A 15,839-nucleotide genomic window follows, 5' to 3' on the forward strand; every position below is an offset into this window, starting at 1 on the left:
AACGTTGCCACGACGTCGCGGTTACGGACTGGCAACGTCACAAGATTACGTTGCGGCAACCTACTGGCGCCCCACAGATGCACGGTCCCGCAACGTCGCCAAAGACGTTGCGGCAACATATGTTTGGTCATCGCGTGACGTTGCGGCAACGTAAGGGCAACGTAAATGTGTTAGCTGGGTAGCTAGTAGCATCTCAGTGCAGTGCAGACACTAGTTAACAGGTACTGTAAGTTAGCAAGGGCTACAGAAAACGTAAAATTACAGGTAGACAGACCATTTTTTACCTTTGTTATCTAGTTTTTGTAGTTAGTCAGTGTTATCATAATGCTGCGAGTCCAGGAAAACCCTAACCATCTCAATTCATTCTCCGTCCTTGTGTCCTTGCAAGACCATTCTCGCAAGGAGGCTTGCCAGAACGTTCTTCAAAAGAATGTACTTGCGTTCTCAGCGTTCTTCGGATTGATAAACAGCCATAGACTTATTGAATGAGCAGAGGGAGAAATGGCTTGAGTTGCCTGCCTTGTTGTAGCAAGTTTAGCAAATGGTTGTCACATACATGAAATGTTGTTAATATAGTTTATTGCCGTTATTTTAAAACAGATTAGATTTTTCGTAAAAACTTTCATGACATGATGGCAAATATATTATGTTAAGCGCAAACATAGAGTGTTGACATGAGCAAAGACGAAGATTAATACTATAACTTTTAACCTAAATAGGAAATGATATATATTTAAATAGGTAATATTAGTGTTGCCTTCAGAAGCTTTTGTTAAACACACCCATTATTCTTTTTTGATCGTGTCATCAAGTCAGACTGCTTTTGTGGGACAATGAAGGTCCTCAGTGACTATCACCCCCACTTACATCTGATGGAAACATCTTGTAGCCTATATGGTTCTGTGAATATGCCCTTTCAAAGGCAAATGTTCATTAAAGTATATTTTAGACACAGTTCTCAAGCTTTTATTTATTACATTATTACCAAGTATTGTTAGATCACGTTATATCCATTAATAGGCGTTTGGTTTTGTAGGATGAACATATAAAACACAGGCCACATTTCTACACTGATGATAAATTGAAGGCAGTGTGAATTTCTTGGCATTTCGTTTGAATATAAAGTTGACAGTCAGCTATGGTAAGTCTGCATTATGGAAGATTTCGGTTACCAAAATAACTATTAAGCTTTCTTTGCCTTGCAAGAACAACGACGGAGCTGTTCATTGTTAACAGTTTATTTCAGCCGATACAATGCGTTGGAAATCATACTCATATCACAAAGAAAAAAAGCAACATATGTGATGAGTTCCAATCTAGAATAGCCTGATATTTAGCCCTATAGCCTATTTAAAAAAAATAAGTGAAAGGAATACTATACAGTGACAGAATACATTTCCGTTAAGTTTGCATCATCTGATTCTTATCGGACTTGTCCCATTCTGCCCATAGATTCTGCCACTGCAATGCCTTAGCTCACACGCTCGTAACCATATAAATCTATGCTCGCGACTGGTTGTCGCAAAGTATGACGTGTACAGCTAGTTACAAGCGTGCACAAGGTCTCGGAGCTACGGAAAAAAAGCAATAGGGTCCAATTGCAGTGCTCCTTCCTCAGGCCCCTCTAAACCAGAACTCTCTCCCCAGGCCCCTGAAGCCGGAACTCTCTCCCCAGGCCCCTGAAGCCGGAACTCTCTCCTCAGGCCCCTTTTTTCATGTGTATCCGAGGTATTAGCGCCACCGCTGGTCGGAGGATACTGTAGGCTACTTATATTAATAGGCTAACTTACATTGAACTTCGGTTTTATCACATAAGTCAATAATGTTTAATATAGCGGAAATTAGCATTGCAGCTAGCGTTTCGTACAGGGTTCAAAAGTAACACCAACACCAACAATTGGACCCTTCTCAAAAAAAGAGCCACTGTTTAAAGCTAGACCGGAAGAGTCGGAAGTGGAAAGATGGCTGCGTCCAGTCTCGCGCTCTCACTTGCCTCAATGCGCCACTGAGCACTTTTCATAGAAATGAAAAAAAAGGTAAGATGGCGCATTGAGCGGTCGTATTGGTGAAGTGCTCTTGTCTAACGTCCCCCAAAGTAAGACTATACTTGAAATAACCCCACGGAAGTTTTTGATTTGACTAAAGGTCAATTTTCCAGCAGGAAAAAAGGTATAATGTCTCGATCTCAGCTTAAAGAAAGTAGTTGTCAGCCAGCATCAGTCGATCATGACTATGCTAAGGTGGACTTGATGGATACTGATAGCCATGGAGATAAGCGAAGTCAAGAAGACACGTGTGTATGGCAAGCCGTTTTATCATTTAACCAATGAATTCTTGATATCAAAAATTCGAATTTAAATCTAGAATTGAATTTTGGATATCAAGAATTCCAATTTTGGATATCAAGAATTGAATTTTGGATATCAAGAATTTGCATTTTGGATATCAAGAATTGCATTTTGGATATCAACAATTCGAATTTTGGATATCAAGAATTGCATTTTGGATATCAACAATTCGAATTTTGGATATCAAGAATTGCATTTTGGATATCAACAATTCGAATTCTTGATATCCAGAATTGAATTCTGGATATCAACAATGTATGTTAATGATCTTAATGGGGGCGGGATTATATTTGCATGTTCTATTTTATATTCGGCAAGCCGTTTTATCAATTAACCAATGCTAGTTAACATGGCGGCGCGTGTACTGAATCAAGTCCGAAGGAGAATTTTAACAATTGAAAGAGCATTGAACCAAGGATCCGCAGGACACCGTGAATTGCAAATGATTTCTTTAGTAATTGCAAACTTGTATCGAGTAGAACACCATTTCAGACCTGAAACGTTTCGTGAGTTTATAGAAAGTTTGAATGAGTTGAAGTCATGCATCGATTCACATGAACCAGCTAGCTTGTCTTACCAAGCTCCACGCAGTCGAACAGGTAGCTATGTGTTTAAGCGTAAAAATGAATTGTATGTATTTGTTGCAGATGGTATTAGTATAATAACTGCTGTGTTTTGTAATAAATATTTAAAATAATGCAAGTTTTGCAGCACTTCCTAAACCTCATGAATTTTCTAGGACCATTATGGCTAGCAGTAGGCTAGCTAGATAGATTCAGTTGAACTTATTTTGATACAGAAGTGTAACTACGGTATATTTCTAAAATATGTTTTTTTCTGTTAAGTAAAACATGTTTTGTGTTTTAGGCCAAAGAGGGAGACCATCTATTAATGTCACCAGAGCTCAGATACAAGTGCTCCAAAGACAGGGTTTTACCATTAAAGCAATGGCCAGGAACATGGGTTGTTCATCCTCCTATCTGTACAAAAAATCCATATTGTTGGGTATATCTTTGCGTCATCGATTCAGAACTATTGGCGATGATGAGCTTGAGCAACACATAAGCAGACTACACCAACAGTGTCCACAATCAGGCATAACGGTAATTATTATAGGCCTTTTATAATTCCTGACGATATTCATTACATAAAACATTTATAAATAATATGAAACCTATTTGGTCACTACACCATTTAATATTGTCTTACACTAAGAGCTTGTTTTTACCACCTTTTCCAGTGTCCTATTCTATATGAATTTGTCACTGCTACAGTCTCACAGCTTCAGCAAAGTTTGCGTCAGGCATGTTTTAATCTAAGACCTGTCCAAATAGCCAGACTGCTTTTTTAGACTAATTTCCTTAACCAGGAAGTAAATCTGAGCAAACAGAATTTAGGACAAACTGCCACATTGTCATAAGCTTAGCCAGGTTGAAGGCTCCATGGGACCCGGCCACAATCGCGTAACTGAGCCTTCAACTCCACAAAAAAACCCAGATGAGTCTTGACGGTATGATTTTGCCTGTTTAATACATTTGATTTCTCAAATGCAGATGATGCAGGGATACCTTCGGGCTGAGGGGATAACGGTTCAAAGAAGACGGGTTCGTGAGATGCTGACCAGGGTGGACCCAGCTGCAGCAGCCCAGAGGTGGAGCAACGTTGTTGCAAGACGCAGTTATCATGTGCCATTTCCAAACAGTTTATGGCACATAGATGGCCACATGCGTCTCATACGGTAATCACAAATTATTAGTTAATGCTCTTTAGTTTAACATTTCAAGTGCGTATTCTCAGTTATCTTGGTGTCAATGTGTTAGTGACCACATAACATGTTCTTGTGATTTGTATAGAGAAACTTGATTTAGAATTATGGTAGTATAACCACAGAAACATTTAAATGACAGTCCATGAATTAAGCCTGCATGTACACATCTGTCTTTAATTTATAGGTACATTCATATAAAATTAAGATGACTGTACAATTAAATACATTTTTCCTTTTTTGGTAACAACACTCCTAGAAGGCGAAGCTCTCTATTTACCAGTCGATCTACGTTCCTACCCTCACCTATGGTCACGAACTATGGGTAGTGACCGAAAGAACGAGATCGCGAATACAAGCGGCCGAAATGAGCTTTCTCCGTAGGGTGTCCGGGCTCTCCCTTAGAGATAGGGTGAGAAGCTCGGTCATCCGGGAGGGGCTCAGAGTAGAACCGCTGCTCCTCCGCGTCGAGAGGAGCCAGCTGAGGTGGCTCGGGCATCTGATTAGGATGCCTTCTGGACGCCTCCCTGGTGAGGTGTTCCGGGCACGTCCCACTGGGAAGAGGCCCCGGGGAAGACCCAGGACACGCTGGAGGGACTATGTCTCTCAGCTGGCCTGGGAACGCCTTGGGGTCCCCCAGGAAGAGCTGGCGGAAGTGGCCGGGGGGAGGGAAGTCTGGGCCTCCCTGCTTAGGTCGCTGCCCCCGCGACCCGATCCCCGGACAAGCGGCAGATGACGACGACGACGACGACGACGACGACACTCCTAGATGGGGGTTTGTGACCCACGCTGGAATTGATGGTCGTTCTCGTGTGATCACGTTCCTGAGATGCAGTACAAACAACACTGCTACAACTGTGCTTTCACATTTTGTCAGAGCCACTTGTCAATATGGAGTCCCATCAAGAGTGAGGTCAGATTGTGGAGGTGAAAACACTTTGGTTGCACTGCTAATGACTTTGTTAAATGGACAGGGTCGTGGTAGCCACATCACTGGCAGATCGGTTCATAACCAGCGGGTTGAACGTCATTGGAGAGATGTGTTCATCCAGGTCATCCACAGTTTCTACAATCTCTTTTACTCTTTTGAGGAAGACCTAATTTTGGATCCAAATGACCACATCCATAGGTTTTCACTGCACAAGACATACCTGCCTGAAATCCAAAATAGATTGGATTGTTTCAGAGTTGCATGGAACAGTCACAGTCTACGCACAGAGCACAACTGCACACCCAATCAAATCTGGATGGATGGCATGCTTGGAAACATTCACCAAAATGCCACAGCTGTGCAGAGAGTCTTTGGGGAGGATCCGTACACAGAGGAAAGCTTGGAAACGATGTTGGGAAGACATGATATTCAGCTACCTCGGTTGCAAGCTGAAGCTGATAATGATGACCTAGACCGGGCTGTCATCGTAGAACCACCTCCGGTTGCTCTGACGCCTGAACAAGAGCAGGCTCTTCAGGATGCCTTGACGGGGATCACAGATTTAAAACCGAGGTATCAAAGCTGCTGTAGAGTTTTGAGTGAATTTGGCATTGGACAGTGAATGTATGTCAGTCGTCCAGTTTCTTGCAGTAAGGTACACAGGAAGACAAGTGTTGTAGCTGATAGTCTGTATGTTTCTTGTAAAGAAAGGAATAAGGAAACACGTGTAGCATTGTGAGAGCTATATAGATAAGGAAAATTGGAAGCTTGTCCCAGCACAAGCTCTTCTCCTGCCTGGCACCCCAGTGGTGGAATCAACTCCCCACCTCCATCAGAGACACGGACTGTCTCTCCACCTTCAAGAGAAGGCTCAAGACGCACTTGTTCCGGGAGTACAATGGTACTTAGGAATGGTTTGCTGAATCCAACGCTAGTTTCCTCAAGGTTCACAATGACTCTTGCTTAGACTGTTGCTCTTGTTGGTTAGTGGTAGCTGATTTAAACTGTTGTATTCTTCTTTTTTTTAGTTAATCCTATTTTTATTGCTTTCCTACAGGTACACCTGCACTTAGAGATCAATGTTGTGTAATTTTAACTTGTTTAACTACATGCTCTTATGGTTTCTTCCCTTTAGCACTATTTTTTGGTTGTCCACAATATGTACTTCTTGTTTTTGACTACCCGCAATGCTGTGGGGCTATCTTGTTGTTATTATCAGTGACCTATGCACTTTGTGAAGCTCTCTCTTGGAAGTCGCTTTGGACAAAAGCGTCTGCTAAATGAATAAATGTAAATGTAAATGTAAATTGTCCATGTTTTATAATGTAAGTTTAACAACTAGGCTTCATGTGTAGAGTAGCAGCATGGCAAAGGTTTGCAGGCACGCTGAGGTATCCCGAAGTGCAAAATGTTTGAATACTTTATATTACGTGTGAATAATGAAAGGGGAAGCAGCAGTAATACTTTGTATAATGTACCATGTTGTGTTTTGTCTGTAAATGAGAACCTAGTGCACTGTAATGTGGCAACTGTAATCCTACATGTACCTACAATGATGGGTGTATTTTGCAATCAAATAAACCAATAACTCAGTTGCACATTGTTTATTCAAGTATGCATCGACAGGTCAACAGGCTCAGATGGAGAATGTACCTTTAACCAACGTGCAGACAGTTCGAAAAACGATTGCATTTGGGAGAAACAAGATGTTATCCTTTTTAGAATTTGATTATTCCTATCACAAGAAACTCAAAGAGCTCAGACTTGTAGCTCAAGTTGTAGCAATGAGGTAATCTGTTTAATTATAGGAGGTGATTTAAAAGCCATCCATTCCAACACTTCCTTTTCAACAAACCTAAAACATCATTTTGTGAACTTGTTGTTATAGCCTACAGTCGAATCAATATGCCATAAACTCTGTACACATGCTGTATACAATGTAGTCTGTGAAAATACCATTAAAAGATCAAACATTAACGGATTACATAAAACCCAAAGTTAAGAAAAGCAATTGAACATTGGGTCTGAAATCAGCAGCCAAATTACAGGCGACACTGAGATCAAAACCAGAAAGGCCAGATAAAATGCTTCCTAAAGTACCAGTTTTAGAACAGAGTTTTATGAACAGGAGAGACAAAAGTGCAATTATCAAAGTGATGGGATAAGAAAAGTAACTGAAGATTATCAAAGCATAGGTACATTTCATTTGTCAGTAACTTAAGGTTTTCCAAAACCTAAGCTGTTTTTTATGGCTGAAGTGACCATTTCCTTCATTGTATATTCGCTATCCAGGCCACTGGGAAGGTAAAAGGTCAGTGCGCAAGTGGATGCATATGGCATTCGGGACCTGCCTTGTTCCTGGTCATAAAAGTCAATGGTAGGCTGTTCCTGGAATCCAAGTGGAGGAATCATGTCTGCTGAGGTGATGAATATGAGGATGTCCTCAAAAGTGACATCTGCTTGACTGTCTGTTGAGAAAGGATCAGAAAGCTAACCCTAACCATCTGAACCGGTTGTTAACATTTGTATACATTTACTTGGCTATATTTAGCATTTCATTTAGGGTAATCCAAAACTCTATTGACATTGTCAATGTGTTTCTAGACAACAGCATCTTACCTTCTACCATCTTGAGAAACACCTCCCAGCTGAAGATGGTGTCCTCTTCCTGCTCTCGTCGGTTGGTGCCCCTGGTACTGTAGTTGACACTGAAGAGTGACTTGAGGGATTGGCGAGTAAGAGGGACGGACATGTCGGTGAAGACTGGCAGGAAGGCAGCATAGTTGGCTTTCACCACATCCCACAAATTCCCCCATGAGTTCAATCCATCGGTGAATTGTTTGATGATGTTTGCAACTCTGTAAATGGATGTAATTACTTAACATGGGCAATAGCAGACATAGTTACAGTACAGTATTATTTCTAAACCTCCGGAGATGATTGCATACATGTTTGTAAAGTCAGCTTAAAAGTTATCAACTAAAAAATATTTATGTGTCATTATGATGTGTCACTACCTCATGAACACATAATGTTTGCATATGTATGCAATTGTGTTTGGGATCTCCTCTCTCTTTGACATGTATATGCCACACTCAGCTAACCAGTTGCCTAGAACTTCGGCCTGGGCAAGGCAGCAAACTCATTTTCATCTTTGCAGTTGAGAATCTGACAATGACAAATATACTCGAGTTTTTAATGCAATTCTCAACTAGTAGACGCAGATCAACCTCTCAGTTTTACACTAATGTGTTAGTTCAGTGTCAATCAAATGTTATACTGCTTGCTCATACCTTCTTGATTTTACTCTGTACATCTTCATCAAGATTTTGCCAACGGAAATCTCTAAAGGATGGGTTGTGGCCACACATGCAAGCGAACAGTGTTTTGTTGAGGGCTCGTAATCCCGGTCCCCCATGGACGATCGACCAGCCAACGCATTTTCCAACCTTTAGGTACTTTTGTTCCTGGCCCTGATGGTAGGTGAACAGTAGCTCCTTAGATGGACCCTCAAACACACCGGACTGTTGCACATCCTGCATCAAGAGTCTTTGACAGAGAAAATACAATTTCACAAAGCATCAATAATGAGTTACAAAATAAAGATTCTCTGGCCTTCAGACTATTTAATTTCAGAGTTGCCAAGTCAAGGTCAGTAGTGAGATTGACATGACCAAGTTGGGAGGAGAAAAATATGGGATAAAAATATAATATAATTCTTAATATCATTGCATTACTTATCACCCACCGGAAAAACTCTCTCTGTGGCCCCCCGTAATCTGCTCCTTCCTCCCCAACAAATTCCACCTTTGGAGATTTCTTCCAGCAGAATGATGGTGATGACATTGCTTTAAAAGCACTGTATAGGACTTTCCTCCTATGGACAATAACATGGAGGTCATTGCCAGAGTCGGAAGAGCTGCTTTGGCTGTCCTCTTCATCTTGGCAGAAGTGTTGTTTCTGGAAACATTTGAGGACTGTGGCAAGATTAAGATCTTCATCCTTGAGGAAATATATGAAAATAAAATGATTAATTAAAAACAGAGCTGATGGCTGACCTTTTGAAACATTTCCTAAATATTTTTTCCTTGCTAATATCACAGCTAGTTTGGGTGTAACTTTGCAGACCAACTACAGAACCTTTTGTTAGAGTATATAACTCCCGCAGCTTCATGCTAGGAGGTGCATGGTAACCACGTCCAACACCCTGACAATTTCTCCAGGATTGATCAAAGTTTCTCTGTGACTGATTTAAAAAAAGGCTTGGGCACCGTGTGCTACAACAGTTTTAGCAAGTGACTTAGACCGCTACACCGAGGGGTTTAGGATTATTATTCATTAAAAGACCGACCGACCTACCATAGCATGAAGCAGACTTACTGTGGTGAAATTATTTTCGTCATTTGTGTCATGACCACTGCTGTCATGATCACTGCTGTCATTATCTTCATCATTTTCAGCCAGCATGAAGTCATTTCTACAAATGTGTAAAATAACTCAAATGAACCCTCACTCACCCTAATACACAATTATAATAAACCTGGGGCATTCTAACCCACAATTACACAAGTGTAATACAAGAAAAGTATTATAGGGTAGTATAACATGAGACCCAATGCCATGTGTTTTATGCTGTCTAGTAAGCAGTGCCGAGGAGCTCACAAAATAAGGAGGTGATTTAAATTCAGGCACAAATAAATACATTAACAAATACATAATGTAATATCCTTATCAATAACAGCAAGTACCTGTCTACAATTTGAGAGGCATCCACTGCTGAGCTTGTTGGAATTTAGTAAAACACCTACAAAAAAGGTTTTGTTGATACAAACTGTACATAAATATACGAAAATCTATGAAAATGCAAACAAGCCAAGGTACTTTAAGTTTACAGAATTTATCATATATAACCCTCCAATCGATTACAATTATAAAGATGTTCTTAAACTTAAAACAATGCCTGCTTTCTGTTGTTCATTATAACATACGCCACGTAAATATCTCACATCAGGCGTTCCTGCATTCTGCCACTCTAGTGGGTCCAACGTCTCCAGCTATAAGAAGAATATAAACAATTTCTTCCATTTTCATTTCATTAAATTAACTAAGTAAGACAATAAAAGTTAATGGCCGCATTTCCCAGATTCCTTAAGAAGCTCTTAACACTACAAGCTTCTTAGGAGTGTTCTAAGAGCGCTCTAGAACGCTCTTACAGCGCTCCAAAGAAGCTCTTAGCGTTAAGAGCTTCTTAACGAATCTAGGAAACGTGGCCAATGATGACACAACATTAATTTGAGTTTACCTGAAATGACATGTCTCTCTCTAATGAATTTTCCATTAATGCTGCTGCTGACATCTGTTGTAAAATAATTACATAATTACTTCATATTATTGATATGCAGAATTTCTGTGAGAAAGAGGTTTTTCTCCTTCTAAGCCAAGAGGTCATGATGTGGAGCTCACCCCAGTCCACATAAGGGCCTTACTTGTTTCAGGGAACAGGGTTCAATGAGTTACGATACTGTCAGGTATGACCTTTCTAGAATACAAACAGGCTGACCACATGATATGTCATGTAAGGAAATATTATGTATATTAAGTTATATTTCAACTTGTCCATTAATTGTGAAGTCGCTTGTAACGCATGGTCTCACTCATCTGACCACTTTTTGCTTTGTCTGGTTAAATGATTCGGGGTCTTTCTGAACACAGTCAACCCTTTGTAATTGTTGTGGATCTTTCTGGCCCCCAATTTACACCATTCTATTGATTGTTCATAATTTCATGTTTAGTAGATCAAACAAACTGCCTTTATTTTGGGATTAACTGTCCTTTAAAATAACATAACTTACTTGGCTGGACTGAGCAGGTGTGGTGGAGGGGTTGACCACTGCTGCAGACATCTGTTGAAAATACATTCCACACGTATGTACCTTCAGTCTAGTCCAATGTAATAGGAACTTTGAGAATCTGAATTTGATGTTCATGTCAGCCTTAAAACTAAACTGGAGTAAGTGAACGCAACTTACTTGGCTGGACTGAGCAGGTGTGGTGGAGGGGTTGACCACTGCTGCAGACATCTATTGAAAATACATTCCACACGTATGTACCTTCAGTCTAGTCCAATGTAATAGGAACTTTGTTATACCTCATTCCAATGTGTACTCCATCACCAATTTCAAATGTCACGCAAAAAAGAAACACTTCACATTCATAGCATCATACAAATGTGGAGTACTAGGAGACAGAGTGTAACTTTCATAAAATATTATTTCAGATGCAAAACACATACTTTGAACACACCTGACTTCCAGATAAGAGGTTTCCACGTGGAATTATATAAAGATGGCTTTTTCGTAACTGACGCTTCAGATCCTTCAAAGAGTTGGCATGAAGTGTCATCAACCTTTGTTGTTTATTTGCCTTGGCCACAGTGAAACCTATTAAGTTCAGGTTCACAGATGGAAAGCTCCCACACACAAATGCATAAAATTCACGCAAGTCCCAGGTTAGGTTGACCAACTTGTTCCTCGCAAAACCTTTAACAAAAAGTAATTTCGAAACAGGTTGTTGTAGTTAGACTTTCTGTGGGATTTGACATCTAAATGGAAATCAATAAAAACAAAATTATCAGTAATTTATCACAGCACTTACCAAGACCAGCTTGGGTTAAGCGAGATTTTTGGCCATCTGTGGGAACTCTACTGCAGTCCATTCGGTCCACAAGAAAAAGATTCAGTACTGTCATTGACCTCGGCCGCCTTCCTCTTCTCACAGTGTCTGTTATTCATAAAATTGTAGATAGGCATTAGTTACATTATATAACTTTCATGTCAAGTTAACATAATACAAAAATGGAAATACAATAACAGACAATAATTTATGTTATGAACCCAAAAGGTTTAACTATGACACTGGTCACTCTGGTCACGAAGGGCTGCTACATATTAAGTTAAGCACTATTCTTTTAGTTAGGCGATTCTAAGTTTGCAAAAATGGGGGAGCAAAGGGTAGTAAAAAAAAATTGCTTACAAAACCACGATCAAAAATAATCATGTTATCGTTTTTTGCATTCATTTGAAAATTCTAATGTTTTCATCCCAACAGTAGGGGGTGCAAATGCACCCGCGGTAAAATCGCCAATCCCTACAGGATCTATGGCCTTTTCTCATCACATTGCTATAGAAAAGTTTTAATATCAGTATTTTGAGAAAGGCCTGTTGCTATAACTAGTTTAACCGTGGTTGTTGTAGCGAAAAGACTCCCTGACTGAAGACAACAAGTTGTTGTTGTCTTCATTCTCCAGCTCCCTCCTTGCTAGGTTAATGGCACGATGAACACGTTGAATGACCCGGGCACTTGCAGTACTATTACTCGTACTATTGCTAGTAGGGCTAGTTATCTCAGATCTTGCGTTCAATCCGATCTCGCTGTTCACCACAACCTCTTCCATGTTAATAAACCTGCTTATTACAAAAAAATCCTGTACAAATCGCCCTTGCAGTAGACTAGCTATCCCATCTCTTGCAACATGGAAAGAAATCAAAGATTTTCACTGTCGGCGTTTGCGCATGTGTTCACTCTTCAACTCCATTGGTTTAGTTTTAAGTACGCAAATTTGATGCAAATGTATGCTAACTTGATATCCAGAATTGCATTTTGGATATCAAGAATTCGAATTGTTGATATCCAGAATTGAATTGTTGATATCAAGAATTCGAATTTTGGATATCAAGAATTGCATTTTGGATATCAAGAATTCCAATTTTGGATATCAAGAATTGCATGTTGGATATCAACAATTCGAATTTTGGATATCAAGAATTGAATTCTGGATATCAAGAATTCGCATTTTTTGCATTCCAAAATGCAATTATTGATATCCAAAATTCGAAATCTTGATATCCAAAATGCAATTCTTGATATCCAAAATTGGAATTCTTGATATCCAAAATGCAATTCTTGATATCCAAAATTGGAATTCTTGATATCCAAAATGCAATTCTGGATATCAACAACTCGAATTCTTGATATCCAAAATGCAATTCTGGATATCAAGTTAGCATACATTTGCGTCATTAAAGCTGTAAACCAATGGGTAGGGGAGTGGGGGGAGTTTAAAAAAACGTTGCGTACACTACGCAAGAGTAGGTATTCTGTTGGGTTTAGTCTGCTCGTACCGTAGCAGACGGGTTGGAAGATGTCTATGTAAGTGTTTGTAATGAAAAAGTCTCACAATCTCATAAGAAACCTACGTGGACCACCCAACAAAAGAGGTACTGTACTAGTTTTGGCTTTTATACTTTGTTTTGTTCGATAACTAGCACTACAGTCGAGCTAGCAAGCACACGTTAATGCTACTGTACTCTAGCTAGCTAGGCTAGCTCATCATGAAACGTGAAAAGATATGAATATAATAGACTATACGAGTCTCCAATCCTGTTTCTGAAATGCTACCTGCCAGTAGGTTTAGGGTCCAACACTAGCACGCCTGATTCTAATTATTATCTGGTTGATCAGGTAACTCGTATCAGGTCAAATGAGTGTTGTTGTATCAAAAACCTACAGGCAAGTAGCCCTTCAGAAACAGGTTTGGAGACTGCTGGAGTATACAGACTAGTAGCTTGCGAAAAGTAATGCCAGAGCCTGTCTAAGGAGCCATTCTCTGGTAGCCTACGGTGTATGGTGACACAACGTCCTAATTTCCCCAGACATGTCGTCTTGATATGTGGGATGTGGATAAGGTCAGTCACAATTCTGATGATGGAATTGTTTTAAATCTAAGTCCCTTAATATGTAACTCTGGACAAGCTAGTTTTTGTATTCATTTGAAGGCTCCAATCAGGGCATCCATTTTATCTGTGACACTGCTGGGTGGGTGAGTGACGGGGATGAGGTAAAACGGAAAGACTGCAGAATCAAGATTGCATGGAAGTTGAATACCCCTGATCAAAAAAAATGTCCCTCTTATTTCTCTGGTTTCCTATTGAATTGTAGGTGGCCCAGAGTCCTTGGATCATGACTACCTGGCCTGACAACACCAGGCTGACCTTGTCCAAAGCCGCTGTCCACAGCCCACATGGTGGACCTTGTCTACCTGGTTGAACAGCTCATCTGGATTCAGTCGGAAGAAAGGATACAGTTCACCTATGTTTATTGAGCTGCTGGTCTTCTGAACGTGCAAAAATATAAATGTGACTGTAATGGTAATCCAATCTGATCTCACCAGCAGAAGCAGAAGAAAACACCTCATACTCCGACTACTATTTGATTGATATTTGATATGTCAGCAACCTTAGATCAGAGGAATGTGCCCAGATTGTTTACAAGCTTTTACCTTTACATCTCATGTGCCAGGGATAAGTAGTTATTAGAGGGGGCAGGTATCAATGTAATGTTTTATGTGAAGCTATTAAATGAATCCAAAGTCACATTTATATTGTAAGAATTATAATCGCTTTCTTTTAATAAAGTTTGTTTGCAATACACCATCTCCATTGTGTTTATTTCATTGTATTCATAAAATGTATCATATCTGCATTTATCTTACTAGCTAATGAATTGTACTGTGGCCTGTAATTATTGTGGCTGTCTATTCTGTTGCTGCGGGTTCTCCATTGTATCATCACTGTGGGGATGAGATGGGTTGTCCATGATGGCCATCAGCTACTCTCAGCCTCCCTCTCCAAGCTGTCCAGCGTGATCCCCAGCAGAGAACTCACCTTTGATGAAGAAAGTGTCTTGTTTGTCTTCATTAACGGAGACTTAAGTTCAGTTCTGTATTTTTATAAGTGACTACATGTATTATTGATCTGCAGATTGGGAGAGAAAACAGACCTCTGACAATAAATGACGGCACAACACCAAGCTTAGGTCTCATTCATGTTTCCCAGCTTCAAAGGTCGGGGGAACGTGTTTTATAGGGTCAAATAAAGTCAACATGGATATTGATAGTCAGGTATTAATGGTGTTACAACGGTCACAGAGAAAGATTTCCAGCTCCCAGCCCATGACCACTCAGGGCAGAGAGAGATCATAGGTGGAGCTCTCCCCGTCATCACAAGGGACGTACACCCAGTACTTTTTCGTGACCCTGAACATCTATTCAACCTGACTACACACAATCTACTCTTATCAATAACAAACTCACATGAGAACACACTAAGTATCCATTGATTTGTGAAAGTTCTATTGATTAGTGAATAACAAGAGAGGGCTGAGCACGCAGCCCTGGGGGGTGCCTGTGTTGGTGATCAGTATGGATGAGGTGTGGTCACCGATTCTCACCACCTGTGGCCTCCCCGTCAGGAAGTGGAAGATCCACTTGCAGAGGGGGGTGCTTAGTCCCAGGTCCACAAGCTTGGAGACCAGTCTGGAGGGGATGATGGTGTTGAATTCTGAGCTGTAGTCAAGGAACAGCATCCTCACATACGTATTCCCTTTGTCCAGGTGGGAGAGAGCGGTCTGCATAGTCAGAGCGATGGCATCGTCTGTACACCTGTTGGACCGGTATGCAAACTGCATAGGGTCCAGGGTGGGGGGCAGCGGGGCAGCGAGGAGCAGATTAATGATTTGACTAGCCGCTCAAAGCACTTAATAACACCCATTGGAAATGCCAGTCCTAGAAATTAATGACTGCATCTTTTGTTATGAACTGCATCATTTCAACATATTTGCGAGATAATAAAACACAATGCCAGCCTTTTCCCTCCCACATGAAAAACATAGGCCAAGAGGAAAGTTTAGTAGTTTTATTACAAATAATTGAAAGCTTAATGTATGCCAGTAGTGCTTC

The 15,839-nt window shown here is 40.4% G+C and overlaps 2 protein-coding genes and 1 long non-coding RNA gene across 3 annotated transcripts; 2 read left to right on the forward strand and 1 right to left on the reverse strand.

The window, feature by feature from the left end:
* Positions 1–2,871: 2,871 nt before the first annotated feature.
* On the forward strand, positions 2,872–5,666 carry LOC124466058. The gene is made up of 4 exons (XM_047017719.1): positions 2,872–2,947; positions 3,216–3,451; positions 3,902–4,086; positions 4,883–5,666. The coding sequence occupies exons 2-4, from the start codon at positions 3,296–3,298 to the stop codon at positions 5,664–5,666; spliced, it is 1,125 nt and encodes a 374-aa protein (XP_046873675.1). The 5' UTR covers positions 2,872–2,947; positions 3,216–3,295.
* Positions 5,667–7,432: 1,766 nt separating this feature from the next.
* LOC124466077 lies at positions 7,433–11,452 on the reverse strand. Its single transcript, XM_047017750.1, has 11 exons — positions 11,348–11,452; positions 11,074–11,124; positions 10,897–10,947; positions 10,347–10,400; positions 10,051–10,098; positions 9,793–9,848; positions 9,425–9,521; positions 8,793–9,046; positions 8,338–8,593; positions 7,664–7,902; positions 7,433–7,512 (listed from the first exon to the last, which is right to left on the reverse strand). The coding sequence occupies exons 7-11, from the start codon at positions 9,509–9,511 to the stop codon at positions 7,488–7,490; spliced, it is 861 nt and encodes a 286-aa protein (XP_046873706.1). The 5' UTR covers positions 9,512–9,521; positions 9,793–9,848; positions 10,051–10,098; positions 10,347–10,400; positions 10,897–10,947; positions 11,074–11,124; positions 11,348–11,452; the 3' UTR covers positions 7,433–7,487.
* A 1,690-nt stretch (positions 11,453–13,142) lies between these two features.
* On the forward strand, positions 13,143–14,530 carry LOC124466078. Its single transcript, XR_006955878.1, has 2 exons — positions 13,143–13,320; positions 14,042–14,530. It is a non-coding gene; the product is annotated as an uncharacterized LOC124466078 (long non-coding RNA).
* The last annotated feature ends 1,309 nt before the right edge of the window (positions 14,531–15,839 follow it).

Source organism: Hypomesus transpacificus, unplaced genomic scaffold, assembly GCF_021917145.1.
Source record: "Hypomesus transpacificus isolate Combined female unplaced genomic scaffold, fHypTra1 scaffold_62, whole genome shotgun sequence".
In the NCBI taxonomy this organism is placed as follows: Eukaryota; Metazoa; Chordata; class Actinopteri; order Osmeriformes; family Osmeridae; genus Hypomesus; species Hypomesus transpacificus.

Coding starts and splice junctions, on each gene's coding strand:
- LOC124466077 (XM_047017750.1), bottom strand. CDS start 9,511: ATGCTGGCTGAAAATGATGAAGATAATGACAGCAGTGATCATGACAGC. Junction 7,903..8,337: donor TACAGAGTAAAATCAAGAAG/GTATGAGCAAGC, acceptor ATCCATTTACAG/AGTTGCAAACATCATCAAAC. Junction 7,513..7,663: donor GTTTCTCAAGATGGTAGAAG/GTAAGATGCTGT, acceptor CTTTCTCAACAG/ACAGTCAAGCAGATGTCACT.
- LOC124466058 (XM_047017719.1), top strand. CDS start 3,296: ATGGCCAGGAACATGGGTTGTTCATCCTCCTATCTGTACAAAAAATCC. Junction 3,452..3,901: donor GTCCACAATCAGGCATAACG/GTAATTATTATA, acceptor TCTCAAATGCAG/ATGATGCAGGGATACCTTCG. Junction 4,087..4,882: donor GGCCACATGCGTCTCATACG/GTAATCACAAAT, acceptor CGACACTCCTAG/ATGGGGGTTTGTGACCCACG.